Source organism: Gobius niger, assembly GCF_951799975.1.
Source record: "Gobius niger genome assembly, chromosome: 1".
NCBI lineage: Eukaryota > Metazoa > Chordata > Actinopteri > Gobiiformes > Gobiidae > Gobius > Gobius niger.
Window position 1 is genome coordinate 36,449,933 of NC_136852.1, and position 15,495 is coordinate 36,465,427.

Sequence of the window (15,495 nt, forward strand, 5' to 3'; positions counted from 1 at the left end):
GAACACTGAACTTTGTCTCAGTCTAAGCCTGTTCAGATCCAGCTCAGATCCAGCACAGACCGTCCTCCTGGTCGTCTGGCTCGCTGCTCTCCGCTGTCCCGGTCCTAGACGTCGGGCACGAGAAGCTGCTCGCGCGTTGCAGAAGTGCAGAGTTTGCGGCCGAGAGGCGTTAAAAGACATTTCCTGTTTTTGACGTCACTGAACACCAGCGAGTGTCTTGGCCTGGCACATGGGGAAGTGACAGCCTCTTGTGCAATGAGGAAAAGATGGAGGAGCGAAAGGTAGTTGTGTAGTAATAGTAGCAGTCATTGTGAAGGTGAGCAGTCAGTTTTATACATTTACGTATTTGTTTAGTCACTGAAATAAAACCAGAGGGAGATAAGAACATTAAAAACATCCATTCAGTGTATGAACATACAAGAACAACAGCATGTGCACAGGAGAGGGAGAAGCTTCTAACAACACCACACCCAAGAAATGAAAGAGCAAACACAGTGAACGTGAGCCCCTGAACTTCTCACTGCACAAAGTCAGCTTCAAATAAGTGACATTTCCTTGAAATACATACTTTTGTCCTTGGGGCATGATATTACACTTCAAATAAGAAGAAATCATCCACCCATCCATCTTCTTCCAGTTGTCCGTTGCCTGGTCTGTTGGAGCTGCCCAATTCACATTGCGCTTGCCGCCTACGGCGCCCCCTGCAGGTGGTGGGTCCACAGAGGGCCGGTCTCATGGTTCTACCCGGGCCTGTTGGTCTCTCATAAGAGGCTTCTGAACCGCTCTGTGTCTGACCCGTCACCGTGTAGGACCTGTTTGCCATGGGAGACCCTACCAGGGGCCCGAACCCCCCGACAACAGAGCTCCAGGATCCTTCAGGTGCTCAAACCCCTCCACCACGTTAAGGTTCCAGGAGGGGAAGAGGAAATCCCCACACTCAAAACAAGATGGCGTTGTAGTTGTATTATCTTCATGCAGGTGTAAATATCTGGCCCCATAGACTGATCTCTTGACATATTTACATAGGCCTTTCTCAAGAGGACTTTTTGCAGTGTAGTCAGTGCAAATGCTGTTTTAGTTTGCTTTTATTCATGTTGTGGATGAAGAAGACTTTAACTCCCTGATATTTCATTGATGTATGATACACGTTGATTAATGGTGAACCTGGTAATTAGGTGTAAAATAGTGCTTTATATAAGAAGGCCAGATGTACAGGTCACGAGATTTTCAATAGATTTCATTGAAAAAACAAAGATGCACTTGGAGCGTCAGGTTTGGAGAGAGTTTAGACATGTAGGAGCAAGTTCAGAATAATGCAGATTAATGCCCAAATACTATACTTTTATTGCTACAAATGCAAAATACTGCATTTCATTTCTTTAGGCCTTATTCAATACAGAGATAATATTTGAAACTTTGCAGCAGAATACTGATATAAATATGAGGGATAATTGTATCATATACTCAATAAGACTTTTTCAGGGGGAGTTTGGATCTTACAGTATTTATTAGTGGAAATGTCTCCTTGTTTTTTTGGGTTGAAAGCTCAGTAAATCTGTCATGAGTTATAGATGAAGAACATTGAAATGAATCTGTGAAGAAACAATGAATCAGTGCGATGTTTAAACATGTTATTGTGAAGATTAGGGAGTTTACTTTGGTTTCCAGGTTCATCAACAAATCATAATACACTGCAAACGTCACGCTCCAGGCTTATCCAGGCACAAATGACTACTCACATACTTATGTAAGGGCCAAAAGAATGTTAGAAGTTAGGACACAATATTGCACATTGCAGAAATGCAGATTCAGATTCATTTTATTGGCCATTTGCAGTTTGAAAAACCACGTTGGAAAAAACTGTGCAAAGAGCTCAAAGTGCATGAATGTCATGTCATTTTAGATGCTTTAAATCAAAACGGTGTTTTCTGTGTGTGTGTCTTATCGTGAGTTATCTGGCTGGCGTTTTTCAAATCTGACTTTAAATAGACTCGGCTCCCAGAAAAGAGCCGTAAATCCCTTCACTAATGCAGAGTGACACTTCAAGGCTTTCCTGCTAAAAAAGTCTGGTCAGGTTCGAAGTCTCTGAGCTGTTTCATTCTGTTCGAACACTGACCTCTTGTGGACAAACGTTATTACTGCGACTGAAGCACCAACACAATCATGTGGAAGAGAAGTTTGGTGGTTTTATTATTTGCAGCCTGATACAGATGTTTGACTGATCAAATCAATCATGGGCCGATAAACAAGAGTTATTTTCTCTGTAACCTGGTCTGTGCTTCATGGAGCTCCAGTGGGCGGGGCCTCAGTCACATGTGCTTCACAAGCAAAAGACTCACAGCAGCGCAGACACTTTCACCACATGAATACGGTCAAATATCACTAATGATTTACAAACAGGCTGCTTCAGGAAGAGCCGTAAGCTCCGGAGCGCTGGCTTTGTTTGCACTGCTCTGGTACTGTATGTGCACGCTCATGTGAGTCAATCCATTCACACCGTTCTTCTGTGTCCAATTCTGTCTGACTATATGATGTGTATTGTCATGCATGCCCTTATAGTTCATTATCTACAAAGTTTATGTTTCATGTTTGCACAAAGGAACATTCCTATTGTGAAGCTGACAATAATAAATCCTCTTCTGCCGATCAGGCCCCACAGGGTCGTCACACTAACACAGAGACTCCCTCTGGTGCACGAGCACAGTCACAAATGAAAATGACCTGACCTTACACTAGAACTTTATTGAAACAGTGAGACATTATGTAAAAAGGTAGGACAAAGATCTAAAAGTGTGAAATATTTACCCATAATCCCCCTGGTCTAAACCGGACCTCTTCCTGACCGGTGCCTTTTGTTCTTCCTTTCTTCTGACGCAGGAGAAACATCAAACCTCTCATTAAATCCGCCTAAACTCACTGACGGAGAGAGGCGCGCAGCGCGCCCCCGCCCGCACTCCTCGGCCGCGCGCCTGGCTGCCTCGTGACCGCGCCTCACTCAGCATCATCATCATCCTCCTCCACCACAAGGACGAGCCCGCGCGCATCAGGTCAAACACACGAGTCCGAACCGAGACGGAACGCGTCCGAAAAACCGAGAAGAGCCGCTGCGGAAGAGCGCGTGCGACACGGCTCCGGAGAGAGACGAGGAGCGCGCAACAGGACGCACGCACCTGAGGATCTCACTCTCACACGCGCAGGGGACCGAAGCCCAGAGACCCAAGACCCGGACTAGACCAGGATTAAACGGAGTTCCACTGGGAACGCGAAGAGACGCGCCGGATCCGCACGAGCGCGCGCCTCCGCCTCATGGTTCATTCATCAAACGCGTCCAACTGAGCGCCGGACCCGCGTTTCGAACCTGCCCCGAACCCGAGCGGGGACCAGGGGACTCGGACCAGACCCCGCGGCTCTACGCAGGACTCAAGGTTAAATTCAACAGGATCCTCCGCGCGAGACGCGTCCGCGGCACAAACCAGTGAGTCCAGCCGCATTTGGTGATTTATTTCTGATTCCCACGCCCCGCACTAACCCCCCCCCCCCCCCCCCCCCCCCCCCCCGCTTCATCCACCCATCGCCATTTCACGTCTGTTTTTCGACCCAAATGTCCCTCCGCCGCGCGTCCTTTTGGCGTTTCTCTGATTTGACATTGACTCGGCGCGCACGCACTCACACACTCGTGCTCCCACAGCGCGCGCGCGGCTCGACACGGGGTTCTGGATGAGGTAAACACACAGACCCGGTTCAGTCCGGACTCGAGCAGAATCTCACACGGACCCCGAGGGATCGTGTCATTATCAGATCCGTCCGTGCGTCACGTGCACGCGAAGGTAGCGCTTCAGATGTTTGTGTTTGGGCAGAGAAAAGAGCGGGAGTTGTGGCTGATTTATTTACGCCGTGCACGTCTGCATTTCAAAGCGTGAAGGCGAATGTGGGACGTGTCTGGAAAAGCGTGAAGCAAAGTTGTTTTTGTGCAACTGTTGATGCTGAAACCTGGTCCTCAGACTAAACCTCCGTATCCTTCAGGTTTAGCTCCTGTCTTATCAGGCAGAGCCGGGCTGGGTGTCACGTTTAGTGTAATATACTAAACATAAAACATAAAACATATGATGTTTCACCACAGCTCATCAACAACGTCCTGTAAGGGCCACCTTTGCATCAAACGAAGCTTCAGAGGGAAACTGCTTCAACTATTAATGTGCTTTTATACGAAACTAATGACCTGCATATTTGTGTTTTTGTGTTAGACCAAAAACGCACTCATTAAATAGCGTTTTTTGTTTTTTTATTCATAAAAAGTGCAGTTTTATGGCAAACTTTTCCCGTTTTAATAATAATAATAATAATAATAATAATAATAATAATAATAATAATAATAATAATAATAATAATGATAATAAAAATAAAAATAAAAATAAAAATGATAATAATAATAATCGCCATTGCGATTGACTGCGGAAATGCGGGAAGCGAATGCATAAATTGCATAAACTTTTCCAATTGCATAATCAAATTTGCATAAACTGGTAAAATGCATCAAATGTCATTTTGCATAAACTGTATAAACTGCATAAAGTGGTAAAATGCATGAATGGGATAATTCGTAAATTATGTAAATTGCATAAACTCTTTAAAATTCATAAATCCTAAATGGCATAAACTCTTAAGTTGCATAAACGCTTTAAAATGCATTAACTGGTTAAATCCCATAAAGTGGTTAATTTGCATAAATTATTAATATTGCACAGACTTTTTATATTCCATAAACTGGTCAAACTGTTGAAATGGCCTCAGTGCTTGATTGGCAGAAGCTGCACAAATGGCTGAAAGGCGGAGTTTCCCCATTGGCTGGATTCCCCCCATACACACCAATGCAAAAATTTCAAACTCTCGTATAAAAAAACTGGAAAACGGCAGACGGACATTTTTTTCTCAAAACCCACAAGTTGCAGAAGCTGAACATGCACAAAGTGCAGAAATTGCATAAAATGCAGAAAAAGGTGCAGAAAAGCATGGATTTGCGGCAGCCCCATTATAAGTCAATGGGAAAAATCTCCGACATTTTGGCCGATTGCGGAAAAAACGTAAGTTGCAGAAGTCCCAAAAGTAATAGCACCTTCTCCTCAACATGCGGAACATTTTGATGCATAACTTGCATAAATTGCACAAAGCATGAAAGTGCTGAAAGCTGGAGAAAATCGGGAAAAAGATGGAAGAGGAATAATAATAAAGAACATGAAAACCAATAATTGACTGCGGAAAAATTCTGCAGTCAATCAATAATAATAATACTCCAGCGCTTTTCTGGACAAAGACGCTTTCCATTGCATTATTCATTCACTCCATACTTGGTGATGGTAAGCTACTATTCTAGCCACAGCTGCCCTGTGAGGCAACCAGTCTGTGCCATCGGCCCCTCCGACCACCACCAGCCACTCACACACTACATTCGCCAGGCTTCCGTCCCAGTACTGACCAGGCCCTTCCCTGCAGAGCTTCCCAGGTCTGATGGGATCGGGCAGAGCTGAGGCAGGATGGCCCGTCTGGTCCGGTCAAATCACGTAAAGATCAAATCGATAATCTTGCATCAAAATAAAAATGTTTTATTAGGTGGTTCAATTTACCCCACCCTCCCCTGCTTTTATTGAAAATACACCATTAATACCAATACGTCACCATGGATTTTCCTCTTTGTCAGTTAACAACTATTTAAAGGGGTTAGATGCAAGTTTGTGATTTTATACTCACTACTGCCATCTCAGGTCATATGTGAAACTGCAGCTTCTACATTAAGCTCGTGCATGATGGCACTTCAGACCCAAAGGAACACCTTTGTGAGTGACAGTGCAGGATTTCAGAGGCAGTTGTGGTGAACAGGTCTGAGCTCATTCTACACATGAGGACATGGAGGAACATGTAGGGGGAGGGAAACACTTCATTTTAACATTTTTAAACTCTGTACAGTCCCTTTAGCCAAGCACTTTTTCTCCAGAGCTTCTCAGCTGGAGCTTAGACCAGTAAAACACCTCAACGCAGATGTAAGGCTTACAAACCTGATCTGAGCTTCTTCTTTCTTCTTCTCATGATTGAGTCCTTCTGCATTTTGATCATGTTTTCAGTGCTTTGTAGTCGCATGTTTGCCACAGTATTGTCACGTTTTAATTGTGTTCTGTTTACTTTTTGTGTCGCGTTGTGTTTTGTGTGACGTAACTGTGAACAAGCCAGGACAGGATGAAAACATGACAATCGTAAGCTTTGATTGGTTATGTAGGTCTTAGCTTTCAAATGAGGAGTTACACTGTAAAGCTCAACTGTAGAAAATGCACTGGGTTAAGAGGATTTTTGAAGATAACATGTAAATAGTCAAACGTTGTATTTATATTCTACTGATTTTCCACAATAACACTTCCCCACTCTCTCCTTATCAGCTCCTTCACGGGTTAGTGTAAAATGGAGGCAGCCCAGAATGCCATGCCGGTAACTATGGTAACTGATGTTTTGGGCTCGGTTTATGGTTACTATCTCTGTAAGTCATGGAGCTATCCACATGACACAAAAGTGGCACAAAGGTAAACGTCTTCTCCGTCAGAATAAATGACGACAGGTTCAATGATTGACTCATAAAGTGATAGAAACATCCGTCATCTCCACTCGTGTGACGACCAGCCCCAGCTCAGCCTCCAGCCTCCAGCAGCAAAGCCATCTCCTCCCCTTACCCCCGACTTTTCTCTAGTTCGGCTCTACCCAAATCTAAAACCTTCTCAACTGGAGAGCAGCAGTGTAATGCCTCATTTGAAAGCTAAGACCTACAAAAGTCACTTTTTTATCACGTTGTCGCAAGGTTTTGGGCGCAGTTGCTTTTCTCGCATGTTTTTGTTGTGTTATTGTTACATTTTTGTTGTGTTATCGTTACATTTTTGTTGTGTTATGTTACATTTTTGTTGTGTTATGTTACATTTTTGTTTTGTTATGTTACATTTTTGTTGCATTTCCGTCTATATTTTATTTTTATTCTTTTTATTCTGTTGAAGCTTTTAGATTTGGGTAAAGCCAAACTGGAGAAAGGGGGCTCCGTTAAGGCGTTGCAGTGTTTGTGAATGGAGCACTTAACACACTGAGTGCCACAGGTGTGGGGGTGGGGCTTTCACTCTAATACACCTTATGTGTGGTTTTGGGAGCCCTGTGTTATTCACAGAAGTGAATAAAAGACGATTGAAAACTTGTGAAGAGTCACATCTGGATATTTTATAGGTATTTTTGCCATTCTTTTCTTTTCTTTTTTTTTTTAGTCTGAGGGGGCGTGGTGTTAGTCTGAGGGGGCGTGGTGTTTGTCTGAGGGGGCGTGGTGTTAGTCTGAGGGGGCGTGGTGTTAGTCTGAGGGGGCGTGGTGTTAGTCTGAGGGGGCGTGGTGTTAGTCTGAGGGGGCGTGGTGTTTGTCTGAGGGGGCGTGGTGTTAGTCTGAGGGGGCGTGGTGTTAGTCTGAGGGGGCGTGGTGTTAGTCTGAGGGGGCGTGGTGTTAGTCTGAGGGAGCGTGGTGTTAGTCTGAGGGGGCGTGGTGTTAGTCTGAGGGGGCGTGGTGTTAGTCTGAGGGGGCGTGGTGTTAGTCTGGTTGTCAGGTTGTTTAAATGCAGCAGTGATCGATAACATGCAGTGTTATCAATGTTGTCGTTGAAAATGTACTTGAAACTGAGATATTCAGGTATTTGCATCTTCCCATAACGTTAGTGTCTGTCCAGAGAGGAGAGAGTTGGAGAGAGTTGGAGAGAGGAGTTAATCAGAAAGGAGAGTGTTTCATAAAACACTCAATATCTCAGAATCCAGAAAAAAATCTGTGATGTTGATCCAAACAAGCCTCTGTTTAGCTGTATTTCGTACAGTAATACACAATTTCAACTTTTACAGGCAGATACTGTTGTTTTTCACGTTAGCCCCATAAACAGCCTAAATAACGGACGATAACGGTGTCGCTTAATAACTCTTTAATGCAATAAGAAATAAAAAAGGAAGAGACGTGGACTTGAAGCTAAGTGTTTAAGCTTCATGTCAAAGTGACTCTGTGGGACATCGTGTTAGGATAAAGGCTTACTGTCATTTTCAAGCTTTGGGTCGTCCATAATCTTGTTTCTCCAGATATTTGCTTTAAGATATGGAACCTTAAACTTTGTATCTGTTTCTCCATACATCTCCTGCACACATTCCTCCTCTTTTATAAATGAAAGTGCACCTTCGCTCGCTCCCCTTTCACATGTTCATGAATAAATCCACGGTTGATGCAGAAGCGAACACGCAGCTCGTTACAGAGACATTAATGTAACGTCTCAATTAAAAATGCACCGAGAGGCTTAATGAACCACGCAGAGGCATGATTTATTCACAACCCCAGCAGCTCACACAACCTCTGCACAAACGGCTGGAAATGAAGAGCTCAACGTTTGTGGGACGTTCTCCAGAACCAGGATGACGCTAATCGATGATTGCTAAATACCAGAACAATGAGAGGTAGAATTTTCTACACAATTTCATTAATATTTGTTAGAATTGCCTTTAAACTGAATATTTTGGGTCAAACGTTTTGGATTTCCTTCCACAAGCTTCTTACAATATTTGGAGGAGTTTTGGTCCTTTCCTCCAAACAGAACTGGTGTAACTGAGACACGCCTTGTGTGCCTATGCCTTTTCAGCTCTAACCCTTGCTATCCAAGACACTTTGTATGAAATGAACCTGAACCTTCAAGTGTCTTGAAGTTACACCCAAGCATGAAGCAGACTTGTTCAAGCTTCCACGGTCATGACATCATCATCTGGGCTTCCTCAAATAGTTAAACGTTTCTGGTTAAGGTGTTTGTAACGGCTGGACCTGTCTACATGAAACAGAAACTGTCCCAAAGTCCAGCATCTCCTCTCTCAGCACATTAATGAAAGGCTTGTCACGCTCGGCTCTATGAAGAGACAGGACGATCCAGGAAGGCACCATGAGGGCGGTGAAGAGGCAGTTTAATTACAGGGATAACTATAGCCAACTTTAGAGTTAAGGTCACACAGTTAGACAAACAGACAGCACATGTGTGTGCGTGTATATTCAGGTAACATGCTAACATACCATCTGCAGGATCTTGTATTGAAGAGCTTCGATCTGTTGTTTGGGTGAGCATGCTGTTATGTTCAGCTGAGGCCTTTCACTCACAGCGCTGCTGTTTCCTACATAACTCCACATCTGAGAGTGTTGGACTTGTAGGGCCTTTCTGACCGACAAAATGCAGAAATCAAATGTACCTGTTACTCTTTATCTGCCCCACACACTGAAACTCGCTCATCCACATAAATATGGCCTCCGCTTTGTCTTGTCTGTTTCTTGTTCGGCCCATTCTCTTTCCGGTTGTGTCACGTTGTCACCGATCTTACCAGCCTCTGGAAACCGGTCTGGATATCTAGAATCTGATTTGCACAAGTCCATCAGGAGAACTGAGCTCCTTCTTAGTTCTTTAAACTTAAGAAAAAGAAGAAGTTCTACACGTGCACGTGTAGGTATGTCGTATGTCTTGAATGTGAGTGTTTGTGAGTGCACATGGGGGACGACGGATGGAAATTAGCCCAAGGCTACAATCCAGTGTGGCTTGTTTACATGCATGAGACCCATGTATGTTCATTAACATGCACTGTCCCGACCAAATAAACCAATAAATAAATAAATGTTGTGCTTAGTTCCTTAGAGTTTGAACAGGTTTTGTAGGAAAAAACTTTCAAAGCCTGACTCTCGAAGTGACTCAGGCCAAAGACCCCCGTGCAAAATGAGCACTAGTTCGACTGGCTTTACATCCCATGATGCTTTGCGGTCATCTACTTTTAGCTACTGTGATAGACACTATCAGTCTTAAGATGGCTGCATGGAGCCAGGCTGGAGCGAGAAGGGTCTGAACACAGCTGATGGAGGCGGGGCACGTGATCAGTGGAGCTCCACTTCCACAGGAAACATCACCTCAGCAGGACAACGCTGAAACTAGTCCAAACTCACCCCAATCCTAACCTTTAGGAGAGTGGTGATTTAAAAAAGATCGTCCATTATTGTAAATACATCATGATGGAAACAAGCTGATGAATCAAAGTCATTTTAACACTTGACGATGTTGTTTCAGTGATTTCACTGATGCTTTTGTTCTGCACTGAAGTGAAGGTGTTTCCTCTGCTTTAAACAGGGTTTGCACCCAGATGAGACCGTCTCATTTAGGTCGACTTTAGAGCCAGATTAGGCCTGAGCTGATCTCGATCCTGCCCTGGTGAGGGAATGAGGGAAAAAAAGAGGGAATTGGTGGACAAAAAAAAAAGTAAATAAAATTTAGGTAAAAGTGGGGCTAAAATAATCAGGTAAAACTAACAAATCTTCCCTTTAGTTGTCTGTTCGGGACCATTCTCTTTTTGAGCGGCAAAGCGATGTAAATGCAGATGTTTGTCTCACACGTCCCAGAGGAAACATGAGTCTGAAGAAGCCGAGCTGGAGCTGGTGTCATGTACAGTATATGTACAGTATATGTACAGTATATCCGTGTGGATGATGCATAAATCATGCCAAGGGCCTCATCTGTTTACACTGTACATGTTCATACGAGTCCGCGCTCGCATGTACGCACCGGTAAATAATGCACTCGCTCTCGCTCTCGCTGCCGCCTCGTTAGGCGGGCGCTCGCTTTAACGGCAAACCGGTTCAAAAGCAGCTGATTGACCTCTGAACCCCCACTGCGACTGGAGAAGTGTATCGCCTCATTTGAAAGCTAAGACCTAGATTTGGATAAAGCTGAACTGGAGATAATGTGCTTGGTTAAAGTGGGAGCTCTAATATAAATGGGCTCAATAGCGGGTACTCTGGGAAACTTTGACAATTGTGTATTTTGGTAAACGTTTTCCTACGTCCGCTAGCATTTAGCTTCAAACATATGATGTTAGAGTTATGCCACACATGCAAGAAATCTGTATACATACGAGCTGTTCTGTTTCATTGACACGCATGTAAACTACTCTCCACGTGCACTTTGAGCGTCCCACGCACGTGATTCAGTGCTTTACAACAGCACACGCTGAACCAAAGTGCTTTCCATAAGTGCAATGTGATAAAAACAGTTTCAACACAGAATATAAAAATCATACATTTCACATGTGCAGTTAGCCGTCAAAGCAGATCTAAACAGGTATGTTTTCAACCTCGCTTTAAACAGTGTCAGGTCAGGGATGACCAGAGAGGACCAGAGCCAAGGACCAGCCACTGAAGAGGAACCATCACCCACTGCTTACTTTTGGTCCTAGACCTCCAGGTCTGTCCTGCAGACGCAGCCTCTAAGGGCTGATGTACAGTTCACACAAACAGGAAGATGCAAGTCCCTGAACTGATTAAAAACAAACATTAAGAGTTTAAAGTTTACCCTCACCTGTACTGGAGCCAGTGTAGGGAGTGCAGACCTGGAGTCATGTGACTGCGCCGCAGACGAGCTGCAGTCATTGTACATGTTCATAGTGGTAGTCGAACTCGGACCTTCTAGCTGTGAAGCACGAGCGCGAACCGCTGTGCTGCTGTGCCGCCCTTTATGATGGAGAAACTTCAGAAATCACAGTTTTGCGCAAAAGTTGACGTATCATGGCAGAATTTTTGATATTTATGACCATTTTTCAAAGAAAGTTAAAAACAAACATTAACTTTCAAGTATTGTTAACACCATTCACCGTTTAACTACTGGTAACTGATCACATTGGAAGGTGCCCAGCCGTAGGCCAAGTGCACTGTCCCCAATAAATACAACAGAACTAGAATATATGAATAATGCAGGCAGTAGATTGCCTTAATGGCAGCAGCACGGTGGCACAGTGGTTAGGTCTTGTGTGGTTCGATCCCTGGCTGGAGGGGGCCTTTCTGTGGAGTTTATGTTCACCCTCCCACTAAAAACATGCACAATAGGCCAGGATGAATGTAGAATGTGAGTGAGTGGTTGGTAGTGGTAGGAGGGGCTGATGGAGCTTTGAGATATTTGGTGTAAGCCATTATTATTATTATTGTGTTATCCATATCATATTAGTGACAACAATATTCATTCTGTTGCAATATTTGCAGAACCACGTCACAGCATCTGTATTTTAACACTATCCCTTTGCCTGGTCAGGGGGACAGGTCATAAGTGAAATTATTTGAGCAAAATATATGAGGTACAAGGAAGTACAGCTGCGTAAAACGTTCAAATTTCAGTTTATTTGTTTGGCATAAAGGCGTATAGGCCATTATCTTTATGTTTAGATCCAGGCCTGACTACAGCACGTGCGGGGGCTTCAAGGAAAAAGGGTTGGAAACCACTGATCTATGACAGTGGTTCCCAATCTTCTTTGTCTCACATACCCCTTGAGTCTTTCATTTCTACTCAAAGTACCCCTTAATTCGAAGGTGCTGCCAAATATTTAAAAAATGATCTGCTAAACTCAGAATTATTGGTATTTAGTTGTGTATTGTGTTCAAAATGAAGCTTAAACACTCTGAAACCCAAACCTTTTACAGCAAAACATCCTTTAAAATAACTTTTCTTTTAAAACAATATTTCAGTGCTATTCATTTTCACCTTCTTTTTAGATGTGAAATAATTCAAAGTACCCCCCTGCTAAGTCGTTGTGTACCCCCTGGGGTCCTCGTACTCCTGATCTATGGAGTGCTGAGTGATGTTAAAGCTCTACAAGCCCATAATCCATCGCTGACTCTGTTCTGTGCTCAGTGTGTTCACCAGAAAGTCCACTTTAAATGTCTGACCTGCTCGATCTGCTCCTCTTTTCTGCAGTGACGTTGCGCTGGTTCCCCCTGGTGGTGATGCTGCACTTCTGCGCCCTGGCGTTGTGCGGCTGCGAGCCCCGGATCGTGAACATCGGCGCTGTCCTGAGTCAGAAACGCTACGAGCAGGTGTTTAAGGAGGCCGTGACCCAGGCCAACACGGTCTACGGCAAAGAGAAGTTTAAGATGAACGCCATCTCGGTCACACACAAGGCCAACGCCATCCAGATGGCCCTGTCGGTGTGCGAGGACCTCATTTCCAACCAGGTACTGAACCCTGTCTGCTCCCCAGGGTCATTACACTTACAGTACTGCCCCCTGTCTACTGCCAGGGTCATTACACTTACAGCACTGCCCCCTATCTGCTCCCCAGGGTCATTACACTTACAGTACTGCCCCCTGTCTACTGCCAGGGTCATTACACTTACAGCACTGCCCCCTGTCTACTGCCAGGGTCATTACACTTACAGCACCGCCCCCTGTGTACTGCCAGGGTCATTACACTTACAGCACCGCCCCCTGTGTACTGCCAGGGTCATTACACTTACAGCACTGCCCCCTGTCTGCTCCCCAGGGTCATTACACTTACAGCACTGCCCCCTGTCTGCTCCACAGGGTCAATACACTTACAGCACTGCCCCCTGTCTGCTCCACAGGGTCATTACACTTACACCACTGCCCCCTGTCTGCTCCCCAGGGTCATTACACTTACAGCACTGCCCCCTGTCTGCTCCCCAGGGTCAATACACTTACAGCACTGCCCCCTGTCTGCTCCCCAGGGTCATTACACTTACAGCACTGCCCCCTGTCTGCTCCCCAGGGTCAATACACTTACAGCACTGCCCCCTGTCTGCTCCCCAGGGTCATTGCACTTACAGCACTGCCCCCTGTCTGCTCCCCAGGGTCATTACACTTACAGCACTGCCCCCTGTCTACTGCCAGGGTCATTACACTTACAGCACTGCCCCCTGTCTACTGCCAGGGTCAATACACTTACAGCACTGCCCCCTGTCTGCTCCCCAGGGTCATTGCACTTACAGCACTGCCCCCTGTCTGCTCCCCAGGGTCATTGCACTTACAGCACTGCCCCCTGTCTGCTCCCCAGGGTCATTACACTTACAGCACCGCCCCCTGTGTACTGCCAGGGTCATTACACTTACAGCACCACCCCCTGTGTACTGCCAGGGTCATTACACTTACAGCACTGCCCCCTGTCTGCTCCCCAGGATCATTACACTTACAGCACTGCCCCCTGTCTGCTCCACAGGGTCATTACACTTACAGTACTGCCCCCTGTCTGCTCCCCAGGGTCATTACACTTACAGCACTGCCCCCTGTCTGCTCCCCAGGGTCATTACACTTACAGCACTGCCCCCTGTCTGCTCCCCAGGGTCATTACACTTACAGCACTGCCCCCTGTCTGCTCCCCAGGGTCATTACACTTACAGCACTGCCCCCTGTCTGCTCCCCAGGGTCATTACACTTACAGCACTGCCCCCTGTCTGCTCCCCAGGGTCAATACACTTACAGCACTGCCCCCTGTCTGCTCCCCAGGGTCATTGCACTTACAGCACTGCCCCCTGTCTACTGCCAGGGTCAATACACTTACAGCACTGCCCCCTGTCTGCTCCCCAGGGTCATTGCACTTACAGCACTGCCCCCTGTCTGCTCCCCAGGGTCATTACACTTACAGCACTGCCCCCTGTCTACTGCCAGGGTCATTACACTTACAGCACTGCCCCCTGTCTGCTCCCCAGGGTCATTACACTTACAGTACTGCCCCCTGTCTGCTCCCCAGGGTCAATACACTTACAGCACTGCCCCCTGTCTGCTCCCCAGGGTCATTGCACTTACAGCACTGCCCCCTGTGTACTGCCAGGGTCATTACACTTACAGCACTGCCCCCTGTCTACTGCCAGGGTCATTACACTTACAGCACTGCCCCCTGTCTACTGCCAGGGTCATTACACTTACAGCACTGCCCCCTGTCTGCTCCCCAGGGTCATTACACTTACAGTACTGCCCCCTGTCTGCTCCCCAGGGTCATTACACTTACAGCACTGCCCCCTGTCTACTGCCAGGGTCATTACACTTACAGTACTGCCCCCTGTCTGCTCCCCAGGGTCATTACACTTACAGTACTGCCCCCTGTCTGCTCCCCAGGGTCATTACACTTACAGCACCGCCCCCTGTCTGCTCCCCAGGGTCATTACACTTACAGTACTGCCCCCTGTCTGCTCCCCAGGGTCATTACACTTACAGCACCGCCCCCTGTCTACTGCCAGGGTCATTACACTTACAGTACTGCCCCCTGTCTGCTCCACAGGGTCATTACACTTACAGTACTGCCCCCTGTCTACTGCCAGGGTCATTACACTTACAGTACTGCCCCCTGTCTGCTCCACAGGGTCAATACACTTACAGCACCGCCCCCTGTCTACTCCCCAGGGTCATTACACTTACAGCACTGCCCCCTGTCTACTGCCAGGGTCATTACACTTACAGCACTGCCCCCTGTCTACTGCCAGGGTCATTACACTTACAGTACTGCCCCCTGTCTACTGCCAGGGTCATTACACTTACAGTACTGCCCCCTGTCTGCTCCCCAGGGTCATTACACTTTTATGGCTAAAATTACCTATATTTTTTGCAACAAAATTACAGATTTGAGGAAAATGTCCCTTGAAGTTACAATTCCCCGATAA

General features: G+C 46.0%; 1 protein-coding gene across 4 annotated transcripts in view; it reads left to right on the forward strand.

The window, feature by feature from the left end:
• The first annotated feature begins 2,979 nt into the window (after window positions 1-2,979).
• LOC306968205 (glutamate receptor ionotropic, NMDA 1-like) overlaps window positions 2,980-15,495 on the forward strand; it is a 94,911-nt gene continuing 82,395 nt past the window's right edge. For all 4 annotated transcript variants that reach the window (XM_079563527.1, XM_079563529.1, XM_079563528.1 and 1 more), the window contains exons 1-2: window positions 2,980-3,475; window positions 12,801-13,057. In XM_079563527.1, coding sequence (XP_079419653.1) covers window position 3,475; window positions 12,801-13,057 — 258 coding nt within the window. In that variant the 5' untranslated portion in view covers window positions 2,980-3,474. The remainder of the gene's footprint in view (window positions 3,476-12,800; window positions 13,058-15,495) is intronic.